The sequence below is a fragment of the Paramisgurnus dabryanus genome, chromosome 10 (genome assembly GCF_030506205.2).
Source record: "Paramisgurnus dabryanus chromosome 10, PD_genome_1.1, whole genome shotgun sequence".
Classification (NCBI taxonomy): Eukaryota; Metazoa; Chordata; class Actinopteri; order Cypriniformes; family Cobitidae; genus Paramisgurnus; species Paramisgurnus dabryanus.
Genome location: NC_133346.1, coordinates 8,024,320 through 8,037,840, shown reverse-complemented (window position 1 = coordinate 8,037,840; position 13,521 = coordinate 8,024,320). Strand labels below are relative to the sequence as shown.

General features: G+C 38.1%; 3 protein-coding genes across 3 annotated transcripts in view; 2 read left to right on the top strand and 1 right to left on the bottom strand.

Moving 5' to 3' along the window:
• Window positions 1-13,521, bottom strand: part of LOC135738739 (olfactory receptor 6F1-like) — a 93,109-nt gene that overhangs the window by 62,871 nt on the left and 16,717 nt on the right. The gene's annotated exons all lie outside the window — the stretch shown is intronic.
• Window positions 161-1,126, top strand: LOC135738723 (olfactory receptor 6N1-like). Its single transcript, XM_065256774.1, has one exon. It carries the CDS (start codon window positions 161-163, stop codon window positions 1,124-1,126), a length of 966 nt encoding a protein of 321 aa, XP_065112846.1.
• Window positions 10,940-11,905, top strand: LOC135738732 (olfactory receptor 6N1-like). The gene has a single exon (XM_065256787.1). The coding sequence runs from the start codon at window positions 10,940-10,942 to the stop codon at window positions 11,903-11,905; it is 966 nt and encodes a 321-aa protein (XP_065112859.1).

Genomic DNA, 13,521 nt, shown 5'->3' with positions numbered 1-13,521 from the left:
ACAGACGTGGTCTGCATTCTTCTGCCCTTTTCCTTCATCAAAGCTTTATTTATGTGCATTTACGAATACATTGAGGCTCTAATTAACTTTGGATTTACATCTGTGCATACTTTATGCTTGTTTTAATTCTGTTTATATATTTGGGGGTGGTTGGCTGAAAATGGCAAATGCAAACTACACTGTGAAAAATGTGGACAGCTTTATAATCACTGGATTTGATCACCTGCAAAACCAAAAACTCATTGGATTCCTCATCTTATTAGCCTACATGCTCATATTGTTTGGGAACAGCTTAAATCTGTCCATCATCTTGACTGCCAGACATTTACACAAACCAATGTATATATTAATCTCTAACCTTGCTATTGTTGACATAATGTACACCTCTTGCAGCAGTCCAACCATGATCTCAGTGCTGCTGGCTGAGATTAAAACTGTTTCATATTACTCTTGTATCTCAAGGATGTTCTTCTATCATCTTGGTGATTTTACAGAATGCATGGCTCTGACCTTGATGGCAATAGACAGATTTATTGCGATTAGGTTTCCATTAAGGTACCACAGCATTGTAACAAATTCACGAGTAATTCAGCTTATTTTATTAACCTGGATCGCTGGATTCGGCCTGGTGGGTTTTATAATATCTGTGGTAGATAGTCTTCCATACTGCCAGCCTGTCATCAGATATGTTTATTGTGATGGTGCTTCTTTGATCAGAGCTGCTTGTGTTGATCCTGAACCCTATTTTTTCTTGGGTGCAATGATAAGTATGTGGCCACTCTGTGGACAGTTTTCCTTTATTTTCTGTACCTATGCTGTGCTGGCATACAGCGTGGCAAAACTTACTAACAACTCAAACAAAAAGCAAATGATCAACACATGTGTAAGTCACGTTATTGTACTGCTCAGTTATTTTGTTCCCAAGCTGGTCTCTAGCTTATTAACTCGAATAGGAGTTGTGCTAACTTTAACAGAGCGAAATGCACTACAGATTGTTGCAGCTTTGACTTCACCTCTAATAAACCCAGCAGTTTACTCAATCAGGACTAAAGAGATCAGGAAACGATTAGCAGATGTGTTTCTACGCAAAAAAGTTGCGCCAAATCATTTAAAGACAATTTCATAAAATTTGTCATAAACAAAGTTTTTCATGGCTGTCTGTGACAATCATGCATGTTTTTATAATGTTGTTTTTTGCAATTATCTTGCACATTACAGACTCTCAAATAATGCTTATGTTGATTTGATATGTGGCAGTGTTGCTTTAAAATAAAAATTTAAAGGAGGAAAATATACTTTACTAAATGACATTATGTTTAACAAAAAGTTTTTCTGCACTGACACATGCCTGCTAAACCTCTGATGTATGAATCTCTTAAAGGCGGGGTGCATGAACTCTGAAAGCCAATGCTGATATTTGAAATCACCTTTTCCAAAGTGTTTTTCAAAAATCATGCACCCCACCTTTAATGAAATTTTACTTTAAAGAGAAGAAATTATGTATTTGAATAGTTCCTATAAATTTAAGGCTGTAATTTAAAGAAAATGTAAGCCAATGGCAATTCATGTGCAAATAATACAGGTAGACCTTTTAAAACTGTAGAATTAGAAAGAAAATCTTTATATTTAGAAATGCAACACTATCTGAGGTGTCTAAACAACTGAAAAAAAGGTAACATGTGGATACACAATATTATTTTCACCACTAGCCATGTTTCCATCACCATGATTTTATGCGCATTTTGAAGTATTGCTTCAAAAACAAGTGATGGAAATGGCACATTTATATTAAAAATTACTGAGGACCTCTCAATGACTTTGCACTGTTTTCATATCATATTTTTGATATTTTCTGTTCCTTTTCTCTAATCTTTTCCTTGAACAAACCTATTAACATTATTGTATTACAAGCAAAACATACAGTAATGTGAGCAATTTATGGGCCTTTACCCTTAATGGGCGTTTACCCTTAATGGGCGTTTCACATGGTACACGACTGATTTCGCCGCTTGCAACGGCCTTAAGGACCACCTAAAATGTCCATATAATCTTTTGACATATGTTAAACTATGTTTGACATTTCAGAGCTCAAAATTGTGACAATTTTGGCTGCATGTTCTACAAAAAAATTTATTGTTGTGATTTAAAAATATATTTCGGAGCATTTGTGCAAATGCAAATAATTGTTGTGGTCTGACCTGTTTTTATTTCTTTATGAAACATTCTCCTGTGAGCTGATACAGTGACAGCTCCATTGATCTATTTAAAGAGTAACTAAACCCTAAACCAACTTTTTTTAGTTAATGATCTGTAAGAATAATGCTTTATTACTGTTCATTGATTTTATTACGTTTTATTGACATATGGGTATAAAGTGTTTTAATACTACAATGTATGGTGTAAAAACCTCTGAGTTCTGCCCTCTTCAGGTTGAACTGTGGCTACTGCAGTTGAATTTTCCTATTGGATGTTGGGTCCAAAAAATTACTCGTGACGTAATCAGATTCAAGCTCACCACGCCCTTGTTACGATCTCACCACACACTAGTTCGTCCCCTTTATCTCCGTTGGGATCTGCCCACTTTTCTTGCATTTTTTAAATATTGCCAGTGGGTGGAGTCAGGCTCTGACCAGGGGTTTAGTTACGCTTTATCAATAACCAATGAAACTTCATCTTTATATTATTTTAGATTTAATCCATCAATCACTCAAATACACTGCACTCACGTGACACAGAGCTAGCTTGTGCAAACAATGTTATCCAATAAGAAATGATTTTAAGAAATAATGTAAATTAAAGCTGCAAGCAGCGATGGTAGGGCCCTCGCATGCATGGGTACCCTATGGCCTTAGTAAAGCAGTGAACCAGGGGGATAAGAATTTAAGTGGGTAAATAAAGGTGGATATTCAAAGGAAATATGATGTGCCACACCTCCTGTGTGCAGCAGGTGGCGCTAAGATTGTAACTGATTGTTGTTATATTGATGTGTTCAGGCCAGGAACCTTGTCAAACATATGAAGTCTGTGACAGGTCAGACAATGTATGCCTGAGTTACAACAGCTTTCTCATGGTGAAACATCAAACTTGCCAGGCCGCCACTGACACGCCCATTTAACGAAAATTCAAGATCTTCATAATTTATCATTGTGAAGTCCTTAAGTTCAGACTGACCAAATTTGATGATGATCTGAATACATTTCAATGAGCAGTAAATAACTGTGTAAAACATGGCATTTCCCGCTGCCAGCAGGTGGCACTATAACGTTTACAGAATATTGCCATGTTGATGTGTTAAGGCCAGGACATTTATCAAACATGGGTAGCATGGGTCAGATTGGACATTTTAAGCCTGAGTTAGAACAACTTCCTGTTTCATTGCGAAACACAGACATTTATCAGGCTGCCACGGACACACCCTCTATCGAAACGTCAAGATCTCTGCAATTTAGCATCGCAAAGGCCTTTTAATGATACTGACCAAATATGATGATGATCATTAAAGTATGAAGCCCAGAAATGGCAAAATTTGCAAGCTACAGAGAAAATTTAAAACCACTTCCTGTGGGGTTTAGAGCTTGGCTCCAAGAGACTTTTTGTAGGCCTTGGGGTGATACATGATCCTGTCACATTTTGTATCTGTATGTTTACCGTAGCGGGGGGGCTACTGTCTTGAATTTTTGTAGGTGGTGCTATAGAGCCATTTTTACACCCCCAGTTTTGAAGCCAATTTACATAAAAAGTTTCACCACATTTAACACGTATGCAACGTTTTATAACTTTTTGAGCTTATTAAGGCTGTCAAAAATGTGATTCGTTTAGCGATACTTTGCGAGGCCACCACGGACACGCCCTTTAACGAAAATTCAAGGTCGTCGCTATTTATCATCACAAAAAATATGGAGATTAGACTTACCAAATATGATGTTAATATTAGGGATGCACCGAATATTCGGCCACCGAAAATTTTCGGCCGAAAATAGCCCAAAAGAGCATTTTCGGCTTTCGGCCGAAAGACATTTATCACCGAAACAATACGGCCGAAATGTTGTGATGACGCAAACAGAAACCGCGCCCTGCACGTGCTTGTCTGAAGCAACATGTATGCGGCGTGGATGTATTTAACCGCAAAAAGGCGCTAAAGTACGCACAGAGGCACATGCGGTTGTGTCCGGTCCAGATGTGATCATCACAGTGAGTACGCCCTTCAAAGATCAGAAGTCTTGATGTGTAAACTTTAGAGAGAGTCGCGCAAATGTGTCTCATACTGTATAGTCCATTAACATACATGTGCAGAATAAAGCAATGAAAAACAACGTAACGTTTTTATGCTGCGCTGTTTGGGATTCGCCTTCGTTCTCTGTGTGCGCGCGCGTTTCAGTGCCCTCAATAGTGCACACACGAGTGAGACGCAAACAAGAGAACGTAAACTCTTTCTGTTATTGACAGGGCACATATAAACAAAATAATCTCCAAAGTATTCTTTTTCTAATAAAAACATTTGTTTATGTCTTAAGTGTATGTATAGATTACAGTCATAAACCAGTCTCTGCTTATTTAAAGAGACACCTCAATTACTTAAGTCTAACAAAGAGACAAATAACTCTAAAAATAATAATATATTTAATTTATACATTAAAGACAGTGTTATGACTCATTTAATTCGATTTCTGTACCTAATGCTAATGTTAGCCCTTATTAATGTGCAGCTTTGTTCTTTTTTATAAATGTTTGTAATTTCTTTATTTGTTATTAGATTTTCCCCACCCCCTTTTTGCTGATCTGAAAAATAATCCGATCCGTGCCTCAAAAACTGTAATGTGATCTGAACCGTGAGTTCTGTGATCTGTCACACACCCCTAGTAAAGGTAGTACACAGTGATAGCCATAAATGCATTTGTACTAATAATTGGCATAATAATTTATTTCGGTGTTTCGGTTTCGGGTTTTCGGCCTTGGTTTCCTCATTTTCGGTTTTCGGTTTCGGCCAAGAATTTTCATTTCGGTGCATCCCTAGTTAATATGGTTAAATCTAGTGATGCACAGATGTGAAAATTTTGGCCGATACCGATAACCGAATATGACTCTTGTCTGTTATGGCCGATTCCGATATTTGCCGATGCCGATATAAAAAACAAATCTTTTTCCAAAACACTTTTTTTAAACTTTTGTAATTTATTTCCAGAAATGACTGATTGGGCACCTTTACCCATGTGCAAAATGTCATCAATTAGCTGATTTCCCATATTCTTTGTAAGGTTCGGGATGCTTATTTTTTAATTGGGTGATTAAATTGGTTGTATTGAACAATTTTGCCCGAACTCCCCCTCGCATCACCCAGCCCTCACTTGCATACAGCAGCAGAGGTGTCCAGACTTTTTTGTGTGGTGATCTACTTTTAAAATGATAAAGCCGACATGATCTACATGCTAAAAAACACTTTAAATGCGTGGACTATACTGCATATATCTCTACATTGGATTTAGGGCTGTCACCATTACTCTATTTTTTTAGGAGTTTCCTGGAGTACATGTTGAGTACTGTTTAAAATAGCGGAAATACGGTTTAGTGAAACAAACTAGAAGTAAAATGACAATATTATTAGAAGCATATAAATCAGCACAACACTGCCGCTCTCTCTCCCTCGATCGCTCGTGCGCGCGCACACACACCCTGGGCTCGTGGATCAGTGCCTGAAGAATCCGATGCGATTGCATCCTGGTAAATTTCGGAAGTTTACACGACTGAGCGGAAGCGGGCAGGCATAAGATTTATAAAAACACATTTGAGAAGAAAGGCACAGCAACTCAAAAAGACTTTGTTTCACAATTACTCAGGGGTGTCCAGACCTTTTTGTGTGGTGATCTACTTTTAAAATGATAAAGCCGACAAGTTCTACATGCTAATAAACACTTTAAATGTGTGGACTATACTGCATATATCTCTACATTGGATTTAGGGCTGTCACCATTACTCTATTTTTTTAGGAGTTTCCTGGAGTACATGTTGAGTACTGTTTAACATAGCGGAAATACGGTTTAGTGAAACAAACTAGAAGTAAAATGACAATATTATTAGAAGCATATAAATCAGCACAACACTGCCGCTCTCTCTCCCTCGATCGCTCGTGCGCGCGCACACACACCCTGGGCTCGTGGATCAGTGCCTGAAGAATCCGATGCGATTGCATCCTGGTAAATTTCGGAAGTTTACACGACTGAGCGGAAGCGGGCAGGCATAAGATTTATAAAAACACATTTGAGAAGAAAGGCACAGCAACTCAAAAAGACTTTGTTTCACAATTACTCAGGGGTGTCCAGACCTTTTTGTGTGGTGATCTACTTTTAAAATGATAAAGCCGACAAGTTCTACATGCTAATAAACACTTTAAATGTGTGGACTATACTGCATATATCTCTACATTGGATTTAGGGCTGTCACCATTACTCTATTTTTTTAGGAGTTTCCTGGAGTACATGTTGAGTGCTGTTTAACATAGCGGAAATACGGTTTAGTGAAACAAACTAGAAGTAAAATGACAATATTATTAGAAGCATATAAATCAGCACAACACTGCCGCTCTCTCTCCCTCGATCGCTCGTGCGCGCGCACACACACCCTGGGCTCGTGGATCAGTGCCTGAAGAATCCGATGCGATTGCATCCTGGTAAATTTCGGAAGTTTACACGACTGAGCGGAAGCGGGCAGGCATAAGATTTATAAAAACACATTTGAGAAGAAAGGCACAGCAACTCAAAAAGACTTTGTTTCACAATTACTCAGGGGTGTCCAGACCTTTTTGTGTGGTGATCTACTTTTAAAATGATAAAGCCGACAAGTTCTACATGCTAATAAACACTTTAAATGTGTGGACTATACTGCATACAGTATATCTCTACATTGGATTTAGGGCTGTCACCATTACTCTATTTTTAAGGAGTTTTAAAAAAATCCTGGAGTACATGTCGAGTACTGTTTAAAATAGCGGAGATACGGTTTAGTGAAACAAACTAAAAGTAAAATGACAATAGTATTAGAAGCATATAAATCAGCACAACACTGCCGCTCTCTCTCCCTCGCTCGCTCGCGCGCGCGCGCACACAGACACAAACACACACTGGGTACGTGCATCAGTGCCTGCGAGAATGCGATGCGATTGCATCCTGGTAAATTTCGGAAGTTTACACGACTGAGCTGCAGCGGGCAGGCATAAGATTTATAAAAACACATTTGAGAAGAAAGGCTCAGGAATGCAAAAAGACTTACGTGTTTCACAATTACTCTTGGAGGCATGGAGCACCATGAGGATACACAGTTAACTTATGTGCGATCTACCGGCATTGCCTTTGCGATTGCGATCGACGTATTGGACACCCCTGTCATACAGCATAGTGAGGATCCTTTTTAGACACTTTGAGGAACGACCAGGCAAACGACAGAACCTGCTTCAGCACACGTGTAACGTATGCGCTCATGCAAAAACAAACATCCTCGCCCCCACACTCACATCTCCTACAAATACAAATACACAGGAATGATTATCGGCCTGTTCACATCGGCCCAATTTTGACATCGGAACGATGCCGATGTGTAAAAAATATCGGCGGCCGATATATCGTGCACCACTAGTTAAATCTCCAAGAGCAGTAAGCAGACATGGGGACTTGTGACTTGGTGACTTGGACTCGAGTCGACTCGAGTCACTATTTTTGTGACTTGTGACTTGACTTGACAAAAAATAAAATACTTGAGACTTGAATCGGACTTGGAAGTTGAAGACTCGGGACTTGACTTGACTTGAGACATGATGACTTGAGTGTTAAACACATTATGTTTTCAGTTTGAATATAAACTATATAAATTATTTAAAAAAATAAAGTTGACCCAGCTGGAGCGCAGGCTAATGGTGTTGTCATGACTGAATCACAACATTATCATCAGTCATGCCCTCTCATATGCACACGCACACCACGCCCACTTACTGTAGATCAGATATCAACATGTCAGCCGGAGGGGTACCGAGGGTCATGCTTTCGGCTTCAACAAGATGGCAAAAGACGAACAGTGCGTTGCAAGACATGCAACATTAAAATCACGGGCAGCCAAACGACAGCCTCAAAGCGGTACAAGATTTGCCTACTTTTTCTAAGTTTGCCACCTGAACACACACACACACACACACACACACACACACACACACACACACACACACACACACACGCACACATACACACACACAGAGAGAGAAAAATGACTTGATTCTACAATGTTAGGGGCGGTTCACATGTCGCGTCTTTTGCACGCTCAAGTTCGTTATTTCAAATGTAGGCGCGCAAACGGAAGAGACGCGCATGTGGTGCGACACGCTCGTTTTTTCTGGGCGCATGTTTGAGAGAGAGAGAGAGAGAGAGAGAGAGAAAGAGAGAGAGAGAGAGAGAGAGAGAGAGAGAGAGAGAGAGAGAGAGAGAGAGAAATGTAACAAAGTTTAATGTTGTACGTAATCTGTGTTTGAGAGAGAGGAAGGTTTTCAGAGAGGAGTCTGTTGGATGTTAAGCCGTTATTTGTTTTATGGACTCAATGTTGAAAATTTCAAACGTTTCAAACACGGTTGGCAGAAGTGAAAAATAAATAATTTATGAAGTAACTATTTTGTTTGATTCCATGATGTATTTTACTAAACATGAGTATTTACAATGCAAATCCAAAAATCCGAATTATTGTAATTTACTGATAGTTACTTTCTGTATATCTTGTCCTTTCACTTTATTAAGATCAGATTCTGCAAGTAAAATTACAATAATAAGGTGACTTGACTTGGACTTGACTTGACCTACTACAGGACTTGACTTGACTTGACTTGACATAGCCTGTGACTCGACTTGACTTGACTTGCCCAAGAAAAAAAAAAACTTGGGACTTACTTGAGACTTGAAGGTTCAGACTTGAGACTTACTTGAGACTTGCACATGTGTGACTTGGTCCCATCTCTGGCAGTAAGTCACAGCTTAAAACATGGTATTTCCTGCTGCCTCTAGGTGGCGCTATGGCTGTTACTGAATTATGCCATGTTGATGTGTTCAGGCCGGGACCCTTATCAAACATGTGAAGTCATGGGCAGATCGGACAATGTATGTCTGAAATAAAACAGCTTCCTGTTTCATGGCGAAACCACTCCTTGCCAGGTTGCCACTGACACACCCTTCAACGAAAAGTCAAGATCTTCGCAATTTATCATTGCAAATGGCTTAAGATCAGTCTGAACAAATATGATGACGATCTGATTAAATAGTAAATCACAGCGTAAAACATGGCATTTCCTGCTACCTCTAGGTGGCGCTATGATTGTAGTTGAATATTGGCATTGAAATGTGTTCAGGCCAAGACCCTTATCAAACATGTGAAGCGTGGGGCAGATTGGACATTGTATGCCTGAGGTAGAACAACAACCTGTTTCATGGCGAAGTTGCCGAAATTTGTCAGGCCGCCACGGACACACCCTTCAACGAAAAGTCAAGATCTCCGTAATTTAACATCACAAAGGCCTTTAGATGACACAGACCAAAGATGATGATGATCTGATTAACTCTATGAGGACTTTGTTAAAAATACGTAGACTGGAAATGGCAAAATTTGCACAGAAATCACAGAGAAAATTAAAAATGGCCGACTTCCTCCCAGACCCCACCCACCTGCCACAACATATGACCGGAAGTAAAGAGAGATCATTTCGAGGAGTGGAGGAAATTAGCAATTTTGATTATATATTATGAGGGCACATGAATTAAAAAAAAATTAAGCTCATAGATAAGAAATTTGTAAAAAAAAAAATACAATATTCCGAAACAAATTAAAGTTTTTTATTTCAATTTCATTGTGACTTTAACCCTCAAATGCTCCTCGTTTTTAGTTTACACTTCTGGCCCTTGGGGTCTATATGAACCCAAAATTGAAAGCATAATTGTAAGAAAAATATACACTTTCAATAATACAAATAAGGGATTTGAAGTGTTTTGAGAGATTTGAAGTACTTTTGTACCTGTTTACCGTTAAGTTCTTCAACTACACTATTGGATTGCCTGAAAAATATCATTTTTTTATGAAAATTCACATAAATTAGGTGTTGAATTCAGCCATCGGTTTTTAGAAGAAAAAAAACATAAAAGAATTACAGTTTAGGAATTAAATCATATCGACAAGCAGATGCCCATAAAGACCAATTCATTTTACTGGATATGGACAACTGCTCACTTTAGTGATACATTTTGTGAATTTATGTTTATATAAACATTAGGAAGGACATTAAAAATAAATATTATTACAAATAGTAATTTTTTATAGTTTTTGATGAACGATTTTTTTATACATATTTGCTGGTGCTCCTGACTTTGAAAAATTTTGGAGCAACAGTGCTACCTAGTAAAAACAGTTCATTTTAAGACCCAGCCTTGGGCTTTATGAATTATGGAGACTGTAAACTACACAATTGCAAAGCCATTCTTTATTGTTTTTGTTTACTTAAGGCTGCTAGGAAACCATGAGGTGTGACAAACTTTAAAAATATAAAAGACAGAACATCACACATACAAACACACATATCTGTTCAGCTGGATGAGTGAAATATTTCTGGTAATACAGTATATATCTACTCTCGATCAGATCAATTCCTAAAGAAGATTAAGGGAATTATCAGCTTTGGACACTATTCTTTTCTATATTCTGGGAATGAGTGAAACTCTTTTTGTATTTTTCCTAAAGCTACTCTTCAACAGTTTTCATCTTCTTGCCGTAACAGACGCAGACTGCATCCTTTTGTCATTTTCCATCACTGAAGCTTTATTTCTGTGCATATATGAAAACATTGAGACTCTGATTGACTTATCTGTGCATAATTGATGCCTATTTTAATTTACTTCTGTTTATATTTGGGGGTGGTTGGCTGAAAATGGCAAATGCAAACTACACTGTGAGAAATGTGGACAGCTTTATAATCACTGGATTTGATCACCTGCAAAACCAAAAACTCCTTGGATTCCTCATCTTATTAGCCTACATGCTCATATTGTTTGGGAACAGCTTAAATCTGTCCATCATCTTGACTGCCAGACATTTACACAAACCAATGTATATATTAATCTTTAACCTTGCTATTGTTGACATAATGTACACCTCTTGCAGCAGTCCAACCATGATCTCAGTGCTGCTGGCTGAGATTAAAACTGTTTCATATTACTCTTGTATCTCAAGGATGTTCTTCTATCATCTTGGTGATATCACAGAATGCATGGCTCTGACCTTGATGGCATTAGACAGACTTATTGCGATTAGGTTTCCATTAAGGTACCACAGCATTGTAACAAATTCACGACTAATTCTGCTTATTTTATTAACCTGGATCGCTGGATTCGCCCTTATGGGTTTTATAATATCTGTGGTAGATAGTCTTCCATACTGCCAGCCTGTCATCAGATATGTTTATTGTGACTATGCTTCTTTGATCAGAGCTGCTTGTGTTGATCCTGAACCCTATTTTTTCTTGGGTGCAATGGTGAGCTTGTGGCCAATCTGTGGACAGTTTTCCTTTATTTTCTGTACCTATGCTGTGCTGGCATACAGCGTGGCCAAACTTACCAACAACTCAAACAAAAAACAAATGATCAACACATGTGTAAGTCATGTTATTGTACTGCTCAGTTATTTTGTTCCCAAGCTGGTCTCTACCTTATTAACTCGAATAGGAGTTGTGCTAACTTTAACAGAGCGAAATGCACTACAGATTGTTGCAGCTATGACTTCACCTCTAATAAACCCAGCAGTTTACTCAATCAGGACTAAAGAGATCAGGAAACGATTAGCAGATGTGTTCCTATGCAAAAAAGTTGCACCAATTCCTTTAAAGACAATTTCATAAAATTTGTCATAAGCAAAGTTGTATTTCATGGCTGTCTGTGACAATCATGCATGTTTTTATAATGTTGTTTTTTGCAATTATCTTGCACATTTTACAGATTATCTCAAATAATGCTTAGGTTGATTTGATGTGTTGCACCGTTTGCTTTAAAATAAAAATTTAAAGGAGGAAAATATACTTTATTTAATGACATTATGTTTCTCTGCACTGACACATGCCTGCTAAACCTCTGATGTATGAATCTCTTAAAGGCGGGGTGCATGAACTCTGAAAGCCAATGTTGATATTTGAAATCACCTTTTGCAAAGTGTTTTTCAAAAATCATGCACCCCACCTTTAATGAAATTTTACTTTAAAGAGAAGAAATTATGTATTTGAATAGTTCCTATACATTTAAAGCTGTAATTTAAAGTAATGTAAGCCAATGGCAATTCATGTGCAAATAATACAGGTAGGCCTTTGTAGAATTAGAAAGAAAATCTTTATATTTAGAAATGCAACACTATCTGAGGTGTCTAAACAACTGAAAAAAAGGTAACATGTGTACAAACAATATTATTATCACCACTAGCCATGTTTCCATCACCATGATTTTATGCGCATTTTGAAGTATTGCATCAAAAACAAGTGATGGAAATGGCAAATTTCGATAAAAGATTACTAAGGACATCTCAATGACTTTCACTGTTTTCATATCATATTTTTGATATTTTCTGTTCCTTTTCTCTAACCTTTTTCTTGAACAAACCTATTAACATTATTGTATTACAAGCAAAACATCCAGTAATGTGAGCAATTCATGGGCCTTTACCCTTAATGGGCGTTTCACACGGTACGCGCCAATATATAGTTATATAGAATATTTAGTTCTTTTTCAAACGGAGACGTGCGGAAACCGGCAAAACGGGTGCGGTTACAGAGGTGAAGCGGAGTTGGTCCTTACGCCTTGCCTGTGCACCTAAAAAAACTGTCCCTTTTATGGACATGACTCTTCATGGCAGGCGCTGTTGAAGATAAACATTTTTTCCACTAAATGCCGCACAAAACGCTTCCACTACACAAGAAAAGCTGTAGCAATGCGGGGTTTTCGCTGCTTGCCGCGTACCGTGTGAAATGGCCTTAAAGCTCACATAACACATGCTGTTTCTGGATTTCTGATGTTAATTTGGAGTACCTATAGATGGTTTCATCGGACGCACGTGATACACGTCTGGATCCGAACCTTACTTCCGGTTTCGTTTTTTTAATGGTCTGACTAGTTGCTAAACTGATCTCTTGAACAAATGCCTCGTCGAAAATAACAAATGTTTTGGTTTCCTAGGTAATCTATGTGTTGTTTTGTTTGCTTGTTATATAAATAAACTATGTTTAAAGAATTTGTTGTTATTTATTATTAGCAGAGTTTACCGGAAGTTACGTGCGGACCGCGACAGCGGCTTGTTTATGTTGTTACCGCTGAAACGGTCTATAGAGTAGTATTACATCCTTTACATCTCCGAAGAGTCTTTAGTTTAATCAGATTTATAAAAGAAAAATTAGCTTTACCGATTCTTTCCGATAACGTATGAAAAAATTAAGAAGGAGGAGTTACTACCGCGGGAGGAGCAAGTACAAGT